General features: G+C 36.7%; 2 protein-coding genes across 3 annotated transcripts; both read right to left on the reverse strand.

Moving 5' to 3' along the window:
* Positions 1 to 779: 779 nt before the first annotated feature.
* On the reverse strand, positions 780 to 13,492 carry LOC107726621 (translocation protein SEC63 homolog). 2 transcript variants are annotated; one of them, XM_016536268.1, is made up of 20 exons: positions 13,243 to 13,492; positions 11,748 to 11,847; positions 10,842 to 10,956; positions 10,626 to 10,738; positions 10,255 to 10,316; positions 10,086 to 10,144; positions 9,905 to 9,955; positions 9,496 to 9,604; positions 9,326 to 9,420; positions 9,084 to 9,216; positions 8,732 to 8,824; positions 6,155 to 6,300; positions 5,882 to 6,029; positions 5,707 to 5,789; positions 5,339 to 5,395; positions 5,039 to 5,206; positions 3,997 to 4,158; positions 3,711 to 3,911; positions 1,917 to 2,021; positions 780 to 1,385 (listed from the first exon to the last, which is right to left on the reverse strand). In XM_016536268.1, exons 1-20 carry the CDS (start codon positions 13,364 to 13,366, stop codon positions 1,248 to 1,250), a joined length of 2,262 nt encoding a protein of 753 aa, XP_016391754.1. In that variant the 5' UTR covers positions 13,367 to 13,492; the 3' UTR covers positions 780 to 1,247. The 2 variants fall into 2 exon arrangements, with proteins under 2 accessions (XP_016391754.1, XP_016391753.1); XM_016536267.1 differs by having other exon boundaries at positions 5,339 to 5,398.
* Positions 13,493 to 14,096: 604 nt separating this feature from the next.
* LOC107726613 (uncharacterized) lies at positions 14,097 to 16,014 on the reverse strand. Its single transcript, XM_016536254.1, has 4 exons — positions 15,902 to 16,014; positions 15,531 to 15,569; positions 15,347 to 15,443; positions 14,097 to 15,252 (listed from the first exon to the last, which is right to left on the reverse strand). Exons 1-4 carry the CDS (start codon positions 16,003 to 16,005, stop codon positions 14,311 to 14,313), a joined length of 1,182 nt encoding a protein of 393 aa, XP_016391740.1. The 5' UTR covers positions 16,006 to 16,014; the 3' UTR covers positions 14,097 to 14,310.
* Positions 16,015 to 16,429: the final 415 nt, after the last annotated feature.

The raw sequence follows: 16,429 nt of genomic DNA on the forward strand, positions 1-16,429 counted from the left end.
ATGTAAGACAAAATTATATATAAATACAACAAAAATAAAATCAGGCTAAACTATGATCTACAATTGAGGCATTCAGTTCCAAAAGAAACCAGATAAAACATTATCCTAAAAAAAACCAACTGTGTTTTGCTGCACTATGGCCAACAGATTAGTGTAACTGATGAGAAAAGGCTTGCACTTGTGCATGTTCAGGCTATAAACATGGTCTCCTTGTAACAACTGTACTCAGCAACAATGGGGAAATTTCCAGTTTACGGTTTAAAAAGTCAGTGGGATGAATAAATCAGGGAGGAAAAAAAAAAAAAAAACTTGAATTGTCCTAGGGTTTCAATAAACATAGGCCATGTTATTACATAGCGCCAAGAAATCAGTCTGATATTGACCTGCTTATTTGTTGAACAGCAGCGACATTAGGAGTTAAATCAGGACTAAACCATAGACCTGGCTGTGGAATGTCTGCAGTCTTTTTTTTTGTGAGGCTGAGACAACCTGCACTTGTGACGAGAAACCGGAAGAAGTTAAGATAGGTGAGATTTATAAATGTATTGGCCTTCCACACTTCATGGCCATGGAAACAAATTGAGACGCAACCCACAGCGGTGCAGTACACCCTTCACCCCGTCATTCCTGCTCAAGCTTAAAACGCACATCCACGTCCTTGTGGTTCATGCTCACTCCAGATTACACATCACACAGCTTTGTAAAAAGTGAAAACACCTGGTAAATTTGATATCTAATAAACTACATAAAACTGCAAAATGATAAGGTAGAAAACACCCTTGAAGCATAAACAGTGACACTGAAAAATGACAGTCATGAGGTGTGTGATTTTTCAGTGGTACACTGGTTTTTATTTTTCCCACGCATTGGTTGGTCAGATATCTTTTTCGTCAAGTGGAGAGGAATCTGAAACACAGCTGGACCCCACAAATAACCACTGTGACAGCCCACCGATAACGACTGGATGAACGCAGGGAAAGATAACCAACAGTTCCTTAAGTCTTATTTTGATTGGCGAACTAAAAGGACAGATTTGTGACTCATGAGTGTTTTGAACAGGAACATGGGGCGTCAACGTCCTTGCCTCCTGTTTGCCTCGGGTATGTGGCGGCCCAGAAGACGGCAATGGTCTGGGGCTTTGTGGCTGTGTAGGAGCGTGTGTGTGTGTGTGTGTGTGTGTGTGTGTGTGTGCATGAGTGGGCACATGGGTGTATGAGCTGTGCTCAAGTCTGCATGAAATGACTGCTTTAGTCGTTGTCTTCTTCGTCTTCCTCGGATTCCTCAATGCCATCACTGTCCTCCTGGTCATCCTCCTCTTCCTCGGTTTCTGGGATATCCCACTGAGGGTGGTTATCCATCATGGCCTTCGCCTCATGAACCTCCAGCTGAAACCAAAAATTAGGATCACAAAGATTATAGTAAATAAATACATTTATATTAAAATAATATATATGTATATGATGTATACAATATACATATTTTTCTTGATCACCAAATCAGCATATTAGAATGATTTCTCATGTGAAACTGAAGAGTAATGGCTGATGAAAAATCAGTTTCCATCGCAGGAATCAATTAGATTTTAAAATACATTCAATAGAAAAGTTATTTTAAATTGTAATAATATTTCACAATATTACAATTTACTGTATTTGTTATCAAATACATGCAGCCTTGGTGTGCTTAAGAGACTTCTTTTAAAAAATAATTAAAAACAAAATCTAATCAACTCCAAAGCTTTGAACATGCATCATCTTAAAATATTTTATAAATATTTAATAAAATGTATAAATACTTAATAAAACCCAATATTTTATAAAAACAAACTTTATAAATATTCCATAAATATTTAATAAAAAATATGACAGAAATAAGAACACATTTCCAAAAAAGACAGTACAGAAAAAAAAACTGACCTTGAGTGGCTTGTTCTGATCTAATCCCATGAATGAATCTGATCTGAGAATCACAGAATATTGATAGTTTCCGGTTTTGGATGGAGCGGGGAATTTCAGTTCAACCTGAGGCAAACAGGAAGTTTAGATAATCATTGCTCACTTTACACAACTCAGCAAAACCTAATACGGAGGAGTAATTGGGAGATATGGGGTGATTTATGACCCTTTTGTTTACATCCTTGCATTCTCATGCTCCTCACAGAGAGGAAGCACTCACTGTGTCAGACAGAATTATGACAGGCGTCTGGCTGCTCTGTAACCAGACAGAGACTGCAGTATGGAGGTTGCCTGGCAACAGGCTATGGGGAAAACTGCTGCGCAGGAGACTGTGTAGCTAGTACTATTCAGCCAGTCTCACACACACACACACACACACGCACACACACACACACAGTAAAACACTCACTCATTCTATTATCTTTTCATTTACTACATTTTAATGACAGCACACCATATTGCAATTAATTCTAGTCATTTGTTTTTGTCATTATGTATTCGAGTTCTAAATGCCTTGGTATTTCTATTGTAAAAAAAAAAAAATTTAATTGACTGAAAATCTCTCCAAAAATAGAAATGTACACTCCCAATCCTGCAATGGCACAAACTATAGTCATGATTATGAACTAATAAGAACAATAAAGAGATTTTTGGGCTTCCACCCTATTTCACTATTGACTTTCAATAACCAGTCATTTGTAATTATCATTCTGATTCAGACTGATTGAACCGGTTTGATTTTAATTTGATTTCATTCAATTCAATTCAATTCATTAATTGATTCACAAACTGTTAACTACTAGAACTATTAAACATTTGGTTGTTTGGCTATTTGAAATAAATCTGAAATGAAATAAAATACATATTACATGAAAAACTTAGAAAGGTTGCATTTGAAACTACGTGAAATAAGTTTAAATTGAAGCAAAAATTAGTAACTAGATAAGCAGAAAGCTCAAATTAAAAGTGAAATAAAAGTAAATTAAACCTAAATAGTATTAAAAAACAAACTCAAAATATAAAAATAAAAGCAGATTCAAAACATTAATAAAAAATGATTATTTACCATGAACGGTCATTTATGATTACTGGAAAATATTTCTTTATTCTGATTCAGACTGATTCACTAATTCATATTTTGTGAACCAATTTGATAAATTCAAATCACTTCACTCACAAATGGGGTTACTAAAACTAAAACTATTAAAAACATTTGGAATATTTGAATGAAATATGAATATTACATAAAAACTTCAATTAAATAAAAATGAGAAAGGTTGCCTTGGCAGGTAAGTGAAATAAGTTTAAGTTGAAGCAGTAAAATTACTAACTGAAATTCAAGAAAAAATATAAAGCTAAAACTAAAAATTAAATAAATGAAACCTAAACAGTAATATTAAAACACACACATTTAAAATATAAACATTAATTTAAAACTTTAATAAAAACTATATTAGCAAATAAAAAATACTCACATTATACTGCTTACAAATCAAATATCACTTTGATTTGCAAGCACAATTTACTTTGCACAACCTTTACACAAAAGGTTGTCTGTCCAATAAAAATATTAAGCAAATTTTGCACAAATTTCCATGACTTTAAGATTATAAGACACTTTCAGGCCCAGAAATCTTGTAAAAACTCAAATTTCACACCACTGAGCAACACAGTTTCACCCTTTCTATTCCCTCTTTTAACTTTCCCGAATAAAGAAAGGTGTGGTAAAGCACAAACAGGTGGTTGTAGCCTCACCTCCTCTGTGTCTTTGAGTGTGCACACGTGGCTGGGCATAGACACCAGCGTCTGTTCCTTCCTATCTGCGATGTAGAGCCACCACCACTCCTGCTTCTCCTCAGGGAAGTACAAGCTGTAGACAGGATGTGTGACCTTAGACTTGGTCTCCAATAGTGCCCTTTCACGACGCTGAATGCTCTGTTGTAGTGCCTCCCATTCCTACAGAAGAGACATGCTGGTTATGGAAAGCTGCACTGCAATGGCTACAATCAGCAGTCAGTCGTCCAAGGGATAGGACACACACCTCCTCGTCATCTCCAGCAATCTCGTCCACCTCAGTGTCACTCTGCTTGTCACTCTCCTCATCTCTCTCGCTGGGCGAGTCCTTATTTCCCTCTGCCTCGTCTGATTCACTGCCTTTATCAGAGAGATCGTCCTCTTCTGCTTTTGATGCAGCAGCAACGTCCTGTGAATGAAAATAAAAGCACAGAGTTGGACGAAAGATTTTTTGATTTTGTCAATTATAGTGCAGAAAATGTGCATCATAGTAAAATTGACAAAAATGAATGAATATGACAAATATACACAATTTTGAGGAAAGATTTTTTTTAATCAATTAATGCACTTATGCATTAATTTGATCAAAAATAGAGTAAAACCGTAATACTGTGAAATATCTTTTCAACTTAAAATAGCGGTTTTCTATTTTTTTTTTCTATTTTAAAATATAATTTTTCCATTGTTGGCAAAGCCAAATATTCAGCAGCCATTACTCCAGCCTTCAGTGTCACATGATTTTTCAGAAATCATTCTAATATGCTGGTTTAATGCTCAAGAAACTTTATTATTATTATTCAAAGTTGAAATTGTGCTGAGTTGAGTTGTGCTGCTCCAGATTTTTTTGTAGAAACTGTGATAGTTTTTTTCCAGGATTTATTTGAATTGGAAATCTTTTATAACATTTTAAGGCCTAGTTTCACAGACAGGGCTTAGACTAAGCCAGGATTAGGCCATAGTTCAATTAGGAGATTTAAGTAATTTTTTATAAACATGCCTTAGAAAAAAACATTACTGGTGTGCATCTTGAGACAAAACAAAGGCACTGATATGTTCAGATCAGTCAGTGCAAGTTTCTTACAGTTGAAACAGCTCAGACTTACATTTTAGTCTTGGACTAGGCTTAAGCCTTGTCTGTGAAACCGGGGGTAAATGTCTTTACTATCACTTTTGATCAATTTAATGCAACCTTGCTGAATAAAAGTATTCATTTCTTTAAAAAAATAAATAAAAAATCTTTGTATCTTTAAAAGTGTAAGACTGAACATATACAGTTCAATAATCCTTACATTTCCTGCCACATTGCCATTGGCTTGTTTGGCCTTGTCTCCCTTTGCTTGCTGTTGGGTGACTGGTTTCTTCTTAGTCAGTTTCTTCTTTTTGGACTTGGCAGCTTTTTTAGCTCCTTTATTCTTATTTTGCCAAACTTTTGTTTTGTTTGTTTTGGTATCTCTTTGCTGCAAAGTACAAAATAATATTCATAAACTTTTAGACATCGTAATGAGCAAATAACAAGATGTAAATACACATTCTGAATTCACTATTAAATTACGTCTGATGAACATGATGTAGCTTGAAAGCATTACTACCTCCTCTGCATTAGTTTCCTCAGCAGGTAGTGGTGCATCCTCCTCTTTCTCAAACATCTCCTAAACACAAACAGAAATTTAGTACAATGTTGTTGTGCATAAAAACAAGTCAAATAATACAGACTGTTTTTGTAATAGTGTTGTTGCTGTAATGAAAATCTCAACCTAAAAAACAAAGAAGCTCAGCATTGACCTCTTGTGGATGCATGCTGCAACTGCAAGATGTGCCATTCCATGACTATAATTACTTTGCATAATATATACATAACTTATAAATCAACTGCTGTATTTGAATAGCATTATACCCTCACCCCTCAACTAAACACCTGGATAGGCTCATGAGATATTCTCGCAAATGTACTACTTACAGACATTCTCTTCCTTGTCAAGGTGACCGTAACTGTGACAATGGATCCTGCCGTGATGTTATTGCTATCTTCATCATCCAACACTATGGAGCAATGAAACATACACAGAGTTTAAATCACATGTAATGTGTTTTATTGAATGTATGAGTGTTCAAGCGCTGCTGAACAATCTCACCTTGAAGTTTGGTTTCCATGTTGATATAGGGAAAGCTCCAGAGGACTGCCAGGACCTCCTCATACTTCTCCTCCCCAAGGAATCTTAGCATATTTCTCCTGTCAGAGTCCTTCAGACTGACCAGATCCTGCAACGTCCGTACCTTATACTGAAGAGAGAGATGCGCCATATTTAGAAGATTTGAAAACAGTTTTTGCATAACAACTGGGGTATCAAACACAATTGTTTTAACGGATCCTTCTGTGTGCTGCAACGCCTTTGAGAAAGATGTACCTTCTTAGACATACAGTATCGGAGGTGCTCCTCTTCAAAATAGGGCAGCTGCAGCAGAGGAGATTTGGCCTCCTGCAGTCCTTGAACCACCATCTGAGACAACTTCATGCAGTTCTCTATAGATGTCAGCCTGGGAGCCCGAAGCCCTACAAAATCATACATCAGCAAAAAACTTTTTAAATCATGTATCACATTATACACTACCTTTCAAAAGAAGTTTAATGTTTTTGAAGGAAGACGCTTATGCTCACCAAGAATGCATGATGAAAAACACAATAAGACTCTATTTTAATACATTACAAAATGTAATTTTCCCCTGTGATGACAAGGCTGAATTTTCAGCAGTCATTACTCCAGTCTTCAGTGTCACATGATCCTTTAGAAATCATTCGAATATGTTGATTTGGTGCTTAGGACATATTTCTTATTATCCAGGGCTCCAGCCTGCGACTATTTTTTCTGCCGGTGCAACTAATTTTTGTGAGCGGTCGCACTGGTGTGACCACCGCGATGTCCAACTCATAAGCGCTGACATTTCTGTTGCATTTGAGAAACATCAAACGGCAAACGAAACGAAACTAAACCGTGCTACGTTTCAGCTGCGCAGCGCGGACCGTTTATCAGCTCGCACCGCGACGCAAACAAACTAGTCCGAGCTCAGAACAGCTTTACTCGGGAGCCAAAGTTGATTTTGCGACACTGTTACTGCACAGATGCACAGTGCTGCGAGATCCAGTGAGAAGCGTTTGAATTTGCCGCACAATGATAAAGTTGCTGCAAGATCTAGTGAGAATCATTCAAATTCTGCACAGAATTCTCTGTTATAAACAGCTCTGACATACGTCAGGAACGCTAACTGTAACCATGGAAATAGGCGAATGCATTACATCATTCATGTCAGGGTTTGTACAACCTTTTGAGAGAAATTCAAGCACTTTTCAATGACTTTCAAGCATTTCACACAACTATTTCCAGCACTTTAAAGCTCTAAAATGATCCAGTTTGAATGTTATTTTTAATGGGATGACCAAAATATACTTTGTGGTAAACAAACACTTATGTAAAATTTAAAAAATACATAAAATCACAATGTAGTAGAGAGTAGTAACCAGTAGAGAGCAGCAGAGGAGCACTTATTGGCTTATTAGTCATTCATTTCTACTTTTTCTCTATATTTTGAAATTATAAAATCACTATTATAAAATATAAAATCATCAAGAAATCAGATTTTGTCAGAATTTTACACAATTTTGATGAGCAGCGCAAAACCACGTTCATATTCGCGCGATTTTTTGCGCTATAGTTATCTTTATAGTTATCGTTCTTGGTGTGATCGGGGCTTTACTGTTGTTAATAAAAGTACATTTTGTATGCATCTTAACTCATGCTTAGTGCTTTACTGTCAAATCTGTATAAACAATAAACAAAAGAAAAATAAACAAGAAATGAACATGAAATATTATTAGTAACTGCACTTGCAAAACAATAGTAATTTTATGATTAAATGATCTATATTTTAATACTCCCACACACCACCCCCAGCGCTACCAAATCTGCTCCTGACGCCACCATCTGTAGAACTTAGTGGCGCTGGTGCCACTGCTCTCAAATGTTAGTCTGGAGCCCTGTTATCAAAGTTGAAAATGGTTGTGATGCTTAATATTCTGGGGAATTATACATTTTTCTCAGAATTATTTGAAAAATAGTAAGTTCAAAAGAATAGCATTTATTAGATTTTTTTTTGTAACAATGTAGTCTTTAGTGTCAGTTTTGGTCACTTTAATGTATCCTTGCTGAATAAAAGATGAATTTTATTCCCCCCCGCCTCCCCTCCCCCAAAATCATACTGATCAAACTTTTGAATGATAGTGTATATTAAATGAAAGGGGTCATATGATGCTGCTAAAAAGAACATTATTTTGTGTATTTGGTGTAATAAAATGTGTTTATGCGGTTTAAAGTTAAAGAAACACATTATTTTCCACATACTGTACATTATTGTTTCTCCTCTATGCCCCGCCTTTTTGAAACGCGTCGATTTTTACAAAACAAATCGGTCTGAAAAAGCGAGGTGTGCTGTGACTGGCCAGCTATCCAGTGCGTTGTGATTGGCCGAATACCTCAAGCATGAGACGGAAATGTTACGCCCCTCACCATACTGTGGATGCCGTGTCCGGCCGGAGCGACGAGACAAAAACATGAAAACCCATTATAAACGAGGCATTCGTTGCATCAGTGGGGACATAATTATGGATTATAATGACTTATACTGTATTTTTACGCGTTGCGTTGCTGCGTGAACATTTGGGTGACGTTATGCAAATCTTTCCACATAGTGATGTAGATATGTGGGGGTGTGTTAGAACGAGCCGTTTTAGGTAGGTGTGGCTGACTCTTAACTTTTATAAAGAATATCTCTTTGGATTTGAGACTTTAGTCTTTGCAACTTTACAGATCATCTTTATGCACCAAGAGCTTGTAACACTCCAAAGAGAAAGGAAAAATTGAAATCGCATCATATGACCCCTTTAAATGAAAACATATTATTTGCATTAATTATATAATTATATTAATTACCTCCTCTACTGGTTGCCATCATAGTAAGTTGACAGCCAACATTGATAATTTCCTGTAGTAAAGCAGGGCACTTCTTCACCACAAACCTTTGATCTGCAGAAGATATAAAACAGCCAATTAATTCACATTAATAACATGAATATTGTGTTTGGGTAGCTGAACTGGCAGAGCATGGCATTAGCAACACCAAGGTCATGGATTTAACTCCCAGGGATCACACATACTTGCAATGTATTTCTTGAATGCCTTTGTAAATGCATAAATTAAATGAATTGCATTAGACAGGTAGTTGGTGTTTAATTATCCTACAGGATTAAATATTGACACTTGAGAGGTGTCTGTGAATGCATACCCTCCTCTATGTTCTCAGAAACATCCATCCTGGCAAGGTGCGTAAGTAATAAGACTCGCGCCTTCAGGCTATAGGGATAGCAGAACGGAGGCTCCTTCTTCTTCACATTAATGTTCCCCAGCTCCCGGATCAACTGCACAAAGGAACACAACATGAGCATTAAATTTGAATAATTATCCACTAGCCACTTCATTAAGCACTCTAAATCTTTGGCACAAAATACATATGTTTGAACATTTTACCTGGGGAACTTCTATGTTGTCTGTTGGTCTGATAATGGCCTCTTTGTTACTACGAGGATCAAATTCAAACGCTGCCGTCAACACCATCACCAATCCTGTCAAACAGAGAAGAGACTTAGTCTGTAGAATCTAAAGGATCTATAGGGTCATAACATTTTTCTTCAACTTACGTTTCATGTTCATTGTAGGCGTTTTGTACATAAAGTGCATGAAAAGCTGTGTGGTGTTGATAAGGATCTGATCACCACTGTAGCGGATGGAGCGGTACCACCATGTGCCCTAAACAAAAACACATATTACTATTGGGTTTATCAGAATATCAATTAACTGAAAAGGTTTCTATACTATGGTTTCCAAAATACTTATAATATATATATGTATGTGTGTGTGTGCCTGTATGTGTGTGTATATATATATATATATTAGGGATGGAACGATTACCGGTTTCACGATAAATCACGATAAAATGCCCAATTATCTGGGTCAGCATAAGAGACTACATTCAAAAACAGAGAAAAAAAATCTTACTGTTTTTAATTATATCTAATGTCAAAGTTATTGATTAGAAGACAAGCTTACCACAACCACAGGAAGAATAACCATAAAAGCCAACCCATAGACCAGCAGCACCTGTGAAGGGCACAAGCCAACAGGTTTTGCAAGTTATTGCATTCTTGGGGCACTTATATAATTATTAGTTGACACTTAAATGGGGTCAAAACTTAACTGACAGCTGTTAAAAATGAGTAGGTGAACATACCAGCATGGAATTCTTCTGGTCAACAATCCATGCAGGAAGAGCGATTCCAAAACTCGTCACTGATCAAGAGTAAAATGGAACACAGAGAAATAAGGAAGAATTTTCAGCATAAGTGATACTAACAGAACAATTCTTTAGAAATAAGTTAACAAGTTAAAGAAACGGTCACCTCTTGGGCCATCAGGGTTGCCATATATCTCCCAGTTATTCCGTGATTCCTCATTAGTTAAACTGTGAGAAGGCATGAGTGTGGACAACAATTTTTAAAACCCGGATGATTATATATGTGGTGCAATATTGACAAGTAACAGAAAGGTGCTGCATGGGTATTTTAAGAAGATTAAGTGTTTAATTCTGGCACAGTGGATGACATTTTTATAAAAAGCTTTTACGAACTGTATTGTGCTGCACCTATGATTACACACTGCAATACCAACACCAACCCACACACATAAAAATGAGTTGGCAACTGCTATAAATAACATGACATTAAATGTGAAAGGCAACAATAAATAAGTCGGGTGGTGGCAACAGTCTTACGCTGAGTAAGCTTTAGCAAGCTTCATGAACATGGCCTCATCTCCGCCTTTATCAGGATGGTGTTTCAGAGACAGTACTCTGTACTGCTTCTTAATCTCAGCAATAGATGCTCCCTAAACAAAAACATAAAGGATATATTAATCTTGAGAAGAAGCAGATTAAAGATTAAAAAGAGAAAGAACAAGATTCTCAGAAGAAGAAGAAAGGCGTCCTTACTGCTTCCAGGTGGAGGACCTCATAGGGGTTATACTCCTGGTACTCTCGATCTAATTTAGACACCTTATAGGCCAGGAAAAGAAATACTGCCCACCCAAACAATAGGGCTGCTTTTCTAAGATGACAGAGAAGTACATTTTTAGTCTGTAACCAAAATTTACATTAGAATAGACAGCAGCTGCTATATGTCATGGTGACTAAACAGCAAAAAGAGCAGATTTAAGCCATGAAAGACAGGGTATTTCTGAATACTCCACACATCTGATGCAAGCTTTGTTCTTTAAATAGTTGGAGCAGAGATTTGATGAGTGTCTGAAGTCAGTGTCATCCGGAAGAATTAATAATTTCATCAATTTCGACGACAGTAATATGAAAAAAAAAAATAATACAAATTTAAAATTAAATTAGACCAACACAATCAAATGGATCTTGACTTGTCTGACTCTGAAAATTCATAAATCAAATTAAAAAAGCATGATATCTGTTGCAAGACAACCAAAAAGCATTGCTGTCCCCTTGGTGATTCAAACGAAATTAAATATTATTTTCAGAACACCAAGCACTTAATACAATAATTAATACAAAATATGTTTATTTTTATCCTTTAATATAATCACCATGCAAAGCAAGCAAATGAAATAATACTTTAGCAATTTACATCATTTTAAACCGATGCTGTTGTCCAATTAATTTTGTTCCCCAGTGCTCACTGTATACAGTACACACAACTCCAGAAACCTTTTGAAATTACAACGATTTATTCATGTTAAAAACTAAATGCCCACAAACCGCAAACAGACAGGACACAAGTGCAGTGTGTCAAAATAACAGTAGGTGCAATGAGCTAAATGAGATTAATTCCCCTAAACCGCCTTTTACTAATTACACACAAACATAATCACTTACTTTAGTGTTGGAACAATGCTCTGCTGTGATTTCATAAGCCGAAGGCGATACCACAGACATCTTCCATGAACTCGTCGTAAACTCTTCAACCTTAATTGCTCTGTGAATTAATTCACATAACAGACAACAATAAGAAAAACATCCACAATCACAACCACCATGCAAACATACAAATTCTGCCAACAGTACTGTAACATTGTATAGAAATTGTTTTTGATAGTAAATTATACAAAGTAATAATATTAACATGTCTAAAAAGCATGGTAGTACTGTTACTTTTTAGTTAGTGAGGTACTGCAAACCTTTTTATTTTTATCTGAATGTGACCCTCTTACATTGTGAGCTAGATTACGAAAGCTGCCTCAAAGTATGCCAAAATGTTATTGTTATAAAACAGAATAAACAGAAGACATGGATTTGTGTGCAATAAAACCAGCTTTATTAATATTTGAAGGGTTTTATATACACACACACACATACAAAAAAACAAAACAAAAAAAACTTTAACTTTTGTGTTTTCAGTCTGGTAGGAAAATATTGAGCCATAAAGGCATATAAAAACCAAGAACCTATTAACCTTTCTTGTGAATGTGTTATTGCGCACACTGAAAAAGCGCACACTGAAAAATCTGCACTGTCTAATACAGACATTTGCACTTTATATACAAATATTAATTTATTTACATATTGTATTTCTCCTTAAGTGTTTAATTTTAATGCAACATTTGTATTGTGTCAATATTAAATTAGTAAATTTGTCATTTTGTTATATTGTAGCCTGCAGAATCTAGAATCTAGAAATTGTCTGCAAATATGGGTTCATTTATTGTGAATTCGATCAACTTCGATTGACTTAAAATTGAATAGCATGTCGATCTAGTGCATGTAAACAGCATGTAAAAGTGCAGTTCACAAGGTGAACATACCACCATGAGCAGCTAAATAAACAGATACCTTTGCAACATTTCATAACACGTGCTGAAAAATTAGTGGGAGTGGCATGCCATGACAGAAAAGACACAATTAATGATCTATGACGACCATTATATAATCAGATCAGCTGGTCTTAAAGCAATATATTTGTCAATGTAAACAAACGAGAACATACGAAAAAAGCTTATATTAAACGGATGACCAGTACATTTAACGTAGGTAACATGCGTTTGATGCTAGCAATGTTCAAATATAGCCTACATTTATTCTTTATATGTATTGGCATTATGATCCATAATTGACATTTAACAAATATTGGAAATATCCCTAAGTGTAACTGTTGGTTAAACTGAGTGGGGGTCAGCTGCTAATGCTACGTATCCACAATCAGGCGAGCCCTTCATGCCATTACTAGATGTATACTAGTATTCGTTTTATTAAATAGCGTTACTGCAATGTAAAAAATATTCCTCACAAGAGGTGGCAATCTGGTTATCAGTGCTGATCATCAAGCGACATGTAGCTGCTTAGCTGGTAAGTGTATTAGCATATGGGGCCTTACCCGCATTCTGATCCCGGGGCCAGAGGTAATAGGTGGCTGGGATGACTATTAGTCCCACAAAAGACGTGAGGAAATAGAAAAAGGTGTTGCCACTGTCGTCGTACTGAAACTGTTGTCCAGCCATTTCGCAGCGGTTCTAAACCCCGATTTTTTCTGCCGCCTTGCCGCCCTATCAGTCGCTCAACTGTAGTAGGACTAGTCACATATGCTGGAGAAGGAAGCCAACATCCACACTTTCTGCCACGGTAGCGATTGTTTTCAAAATAAAAGCTTTTTGTGTTATTTTATTAAGAATGGCTGCCAGTCCTGACCGTTTAAAAATCGGTGGGTATTTTGAAAACGCATGTTATTTTATTGTACTGCAAGTTGCCAGTAGTATAAAGAATGAGTGGATTTCCACGTTCAACATGACTTGGGCTTTTAGTATGGCGTTATTAACGCCTCACCGCTTGCTGTCGAAGTTTTGAAATACGAAAAATCTGTGCGCCTAGCAGTGTACGTGTTCTACGCATGCGCTCTACGGGAGTACGTGTTTTCACACAACTCGTACTTATCTTTTAGACGCAGTTTTTCTTTCTTTCTTTTCCAAATAAAGAGGGGTTTTCAGCCTGTACAGATTTAAGGACCCCTCACACAGACTCTTAGCCAATTTAAGGACTCCAATATAGCTGTAACCAGATTTTTTAGATAGCATTTTGTGTTATTTATAACTTTAATGAACATAAATTCCATGCTGCATAATGGATTAATAATGCATAGAAAACATAGTAGAAAATCCTGTTTTACAGGTTAACAGACCCCTAATTGAAAACCCTGGTTTTAAATCATTAGCAGATGAAAACTTTAGATCCTTATGGAGGATATTGTTTTATTATACAAACACTTGTCCTTCTTGATTTTGTAATTCAACATATGCATTGCATTATGGCGACTCCAACATATAACAACATAATTGTACATAAAATATACATACTACAGTGATTAACAAAACAGTCACCTTATAAATTAAAGTAGAACATTTTGTCAACATGTTGTATTCATTATCATATGCAACATTACTTTTCAACACTAATTGTACATACATTTTCTTTTTTTAGTGGTTCGCCCAAGTGAGGCTGCAATGTCTTGTCTTTTAGATATTCCACCAAGACTTCCAGAGTGTCCGTAGCGTAGTTCATGGAAAGGTTTTTGGGTTACATCGTCCCCAGTGCAGTCCACTAGAACATTATACGTTTCTAGGAACATGTTGTATAAAATACAGCAGGTCTTCACAGCTAAACTGGTTTGGCAAACGGAATGCTTCTGCAGACATCTGAGCCTCTGAAAACAAGATCTCAGAGTATGGATGGAGCCTTGTGCCACTGCAAGAGATGACTGCACCTTCTGGTTATAACATACTTTTTTCTGTCCTAGTGTTGCATAATCAGGGAATGGAGTCAGAAAGTGCTCTGAAAGTGGGAAGGTGGAATTGCCAATAATGTGTTTGCCATGTAGCAGAGCCACAGGGTTTTCCCGCAATGCCTTGCCAACCTCCGTGGCTGACAGGACTCTTGAGTTATGCCAATTTCTAGGGTGTTCTGCAGACACATAGGTAAAGCGACCCATGTGGTTGCAAAAAGCCATGAGTTTTACAGAGTACGACCCCTCTACGTCTCTATTTACCTCTGGATCTGACACATCTGTAGGTTTCTCAATAGGAATGAAACACGTTCCTACTGCACAAAGAGTATCTGGTAACCCCACAGTAGAAAGGAACCCCACCACAGACATTTCTGCTTCCTCCCCGTGCGGCCAGTGAATTTCATTTGCCAAGTTACTGGTAACAAGGGTACAGAACTCATCCAGCTGATCACAAATGAGTGACTCTGTGATGTGGAAACGGTTTGCCACACTGTGGTAAGACTCTTGGGTAGAAAGAGCCCACAGGCTAGCAAGTACTGCATGCCACACTGTCCATCCCTCTTGCCTAATGGCAGTCCATTTACAAGGTGCCAGCAGCCGTACCAACTCCTACAAACACAAAAATAACAATTCTGTTTTACAAAACACAAACGAGATTAGCAGAAACAAAAAAATAGGACCAGCATGAACTAAAATAGCCTACCTCAGTTTGAGATGGCGTCAGCTGGAAGTGACTCTTAAAATCACTTATTGTCAAGCTTTGCAGCACGGTATTGAAAACATCTCTTTTGTCATCCTCTCTGACATGTGAAACAAAATCATGTTAAAGCATATGTGCATTATAAACAGCATCTTTCTTATATCAAATACTGTGTGGATCCTCTTACCTTTGCAAATCATCACTTGGTTCAGTTTTCAGAATCATTCTATTGAAATATAAATTAATATCAAAATAATTAGTTGCATTATTGGCTTTTCACAGCGGAAAATAAAAACTAGCTAGCTAGTTTCTAGCTAGCTGTGATCTAACTTATAATCGAGCTGTCTTTGGCACATTGTAGGTAGTCAGCCAGCAACCACGTTTCAAAATATCACCAGTTTAAGATGGATTTTCAACAGGCTGGACAACTGAAGGAATATTTCCAATAGTCAAACAGTTGCAAGCTGTAGTAAATAAAAGGCGCATTAAAAAGAGGCGCCGTGTTGTTTGTTTGCCAAATAAAGCAACATTAGAGACATAGAATACAGTTTCCTTCACCTTACTTTCCGACGTTTGCGAGTTGCATTTTTCTTGAAAAATAAGAAATCTTCAACATCATAGCTGTCTGCTAACAAAAACGCAATACATGTTTCCAGCGCCATGCTTTTCGGATTCAGACTGTTGCAATGTCGCCCTCTTATGGCAAATCCATCTTATAATATACGGATTTCCCCACTAAATGTGGTTGATTTTCTTCAGTGGATATTGCTTGGGAACTTGTTTTAAAACCAGGCAAATTTGGGCAGAAAATATCTTAAATCAGCCTACGATAGTTAGGTGGTCTTATCTGGTTTAAGTTGGTCTTTGGCCAAGCAGATTCTGCTAGTTTAGCTGGTCAAAATCCTGGTCTCCCAGAGTGACCAGCTAAAACCACTAAAACCAGCCTACAAACCAACATAGTCTGGTTTATGATGGGCTTTTCTTTTTTCTTTCTTTTTTTAGCAATGATGGCATGAACACATCTTGTTATTATTCACTCAAAGTGTGGCTTAAAATCATATTCCATCGATAGATGGCACCAGAGTA

Source organism: Sinocyclocheilus rhinocerous, unplaced genomic scaffold (assembly GCF_001515625.1).
Source record: "Sinocyclocheilus rhinocerous isolate Xijiao unplaced genomic scaffold, SAMN03320098_v1.1 scaffold1538, whole genome shotgun sequence".
Lineage (NCBI taxonomy): Eukaryota > Metazoa > Chordata > Actinopteri > Cypriniformes > Cyprinidae > Sinocyclocheilus > Sinocyclocheilus rhinocerous.

Bases quoted from the DNA above. Each gene is read 5' to 3' on its own strand.
- LOC107726621 (XM_016536267.1), bottom strand. From the start codon at position 13,366: ATGGCTGGACAACAGTTTCAGTACGACGACAGTGGCAACACCTTTTTC. The intron at 11,848-13,242 runs GTAAGGCCCCAT...ATTAATTCACAG, and splicing joins GCCCCGGGATCAGAATGCGG to AGCAATTAAGGTTGAAGAGT. The intron at 5,790-5,881 runs GTGAGATTGTTC...ATTGCTCCATAG, and splicing joins CATGGAAACCAAACTTCAAG to TGTTGGATGATGAAGATAGC.
- LOC107726613 (XM_016536254.1), bottom strand. From the start codon at position 16,005: ATGGCGCTGGAAACATGTATTGCGTTTTTGTTAGCAGACAGCTATGAT. The intron at 15,570-15,901 runs GTGAAGGAAACT...ATATTTCAATAG, and splicing joins CGCAAACGTCGGAAAGTAAG to AATGATTCTGAAAACTGAAC. The intron at 15,253-15,346 runs GTAGGCTATTTT...TTGTGTTTGTAG, and splicing joins TGACGCCATCTCAAACTGAG to GAGTTGGTACGGCTGCTGGC.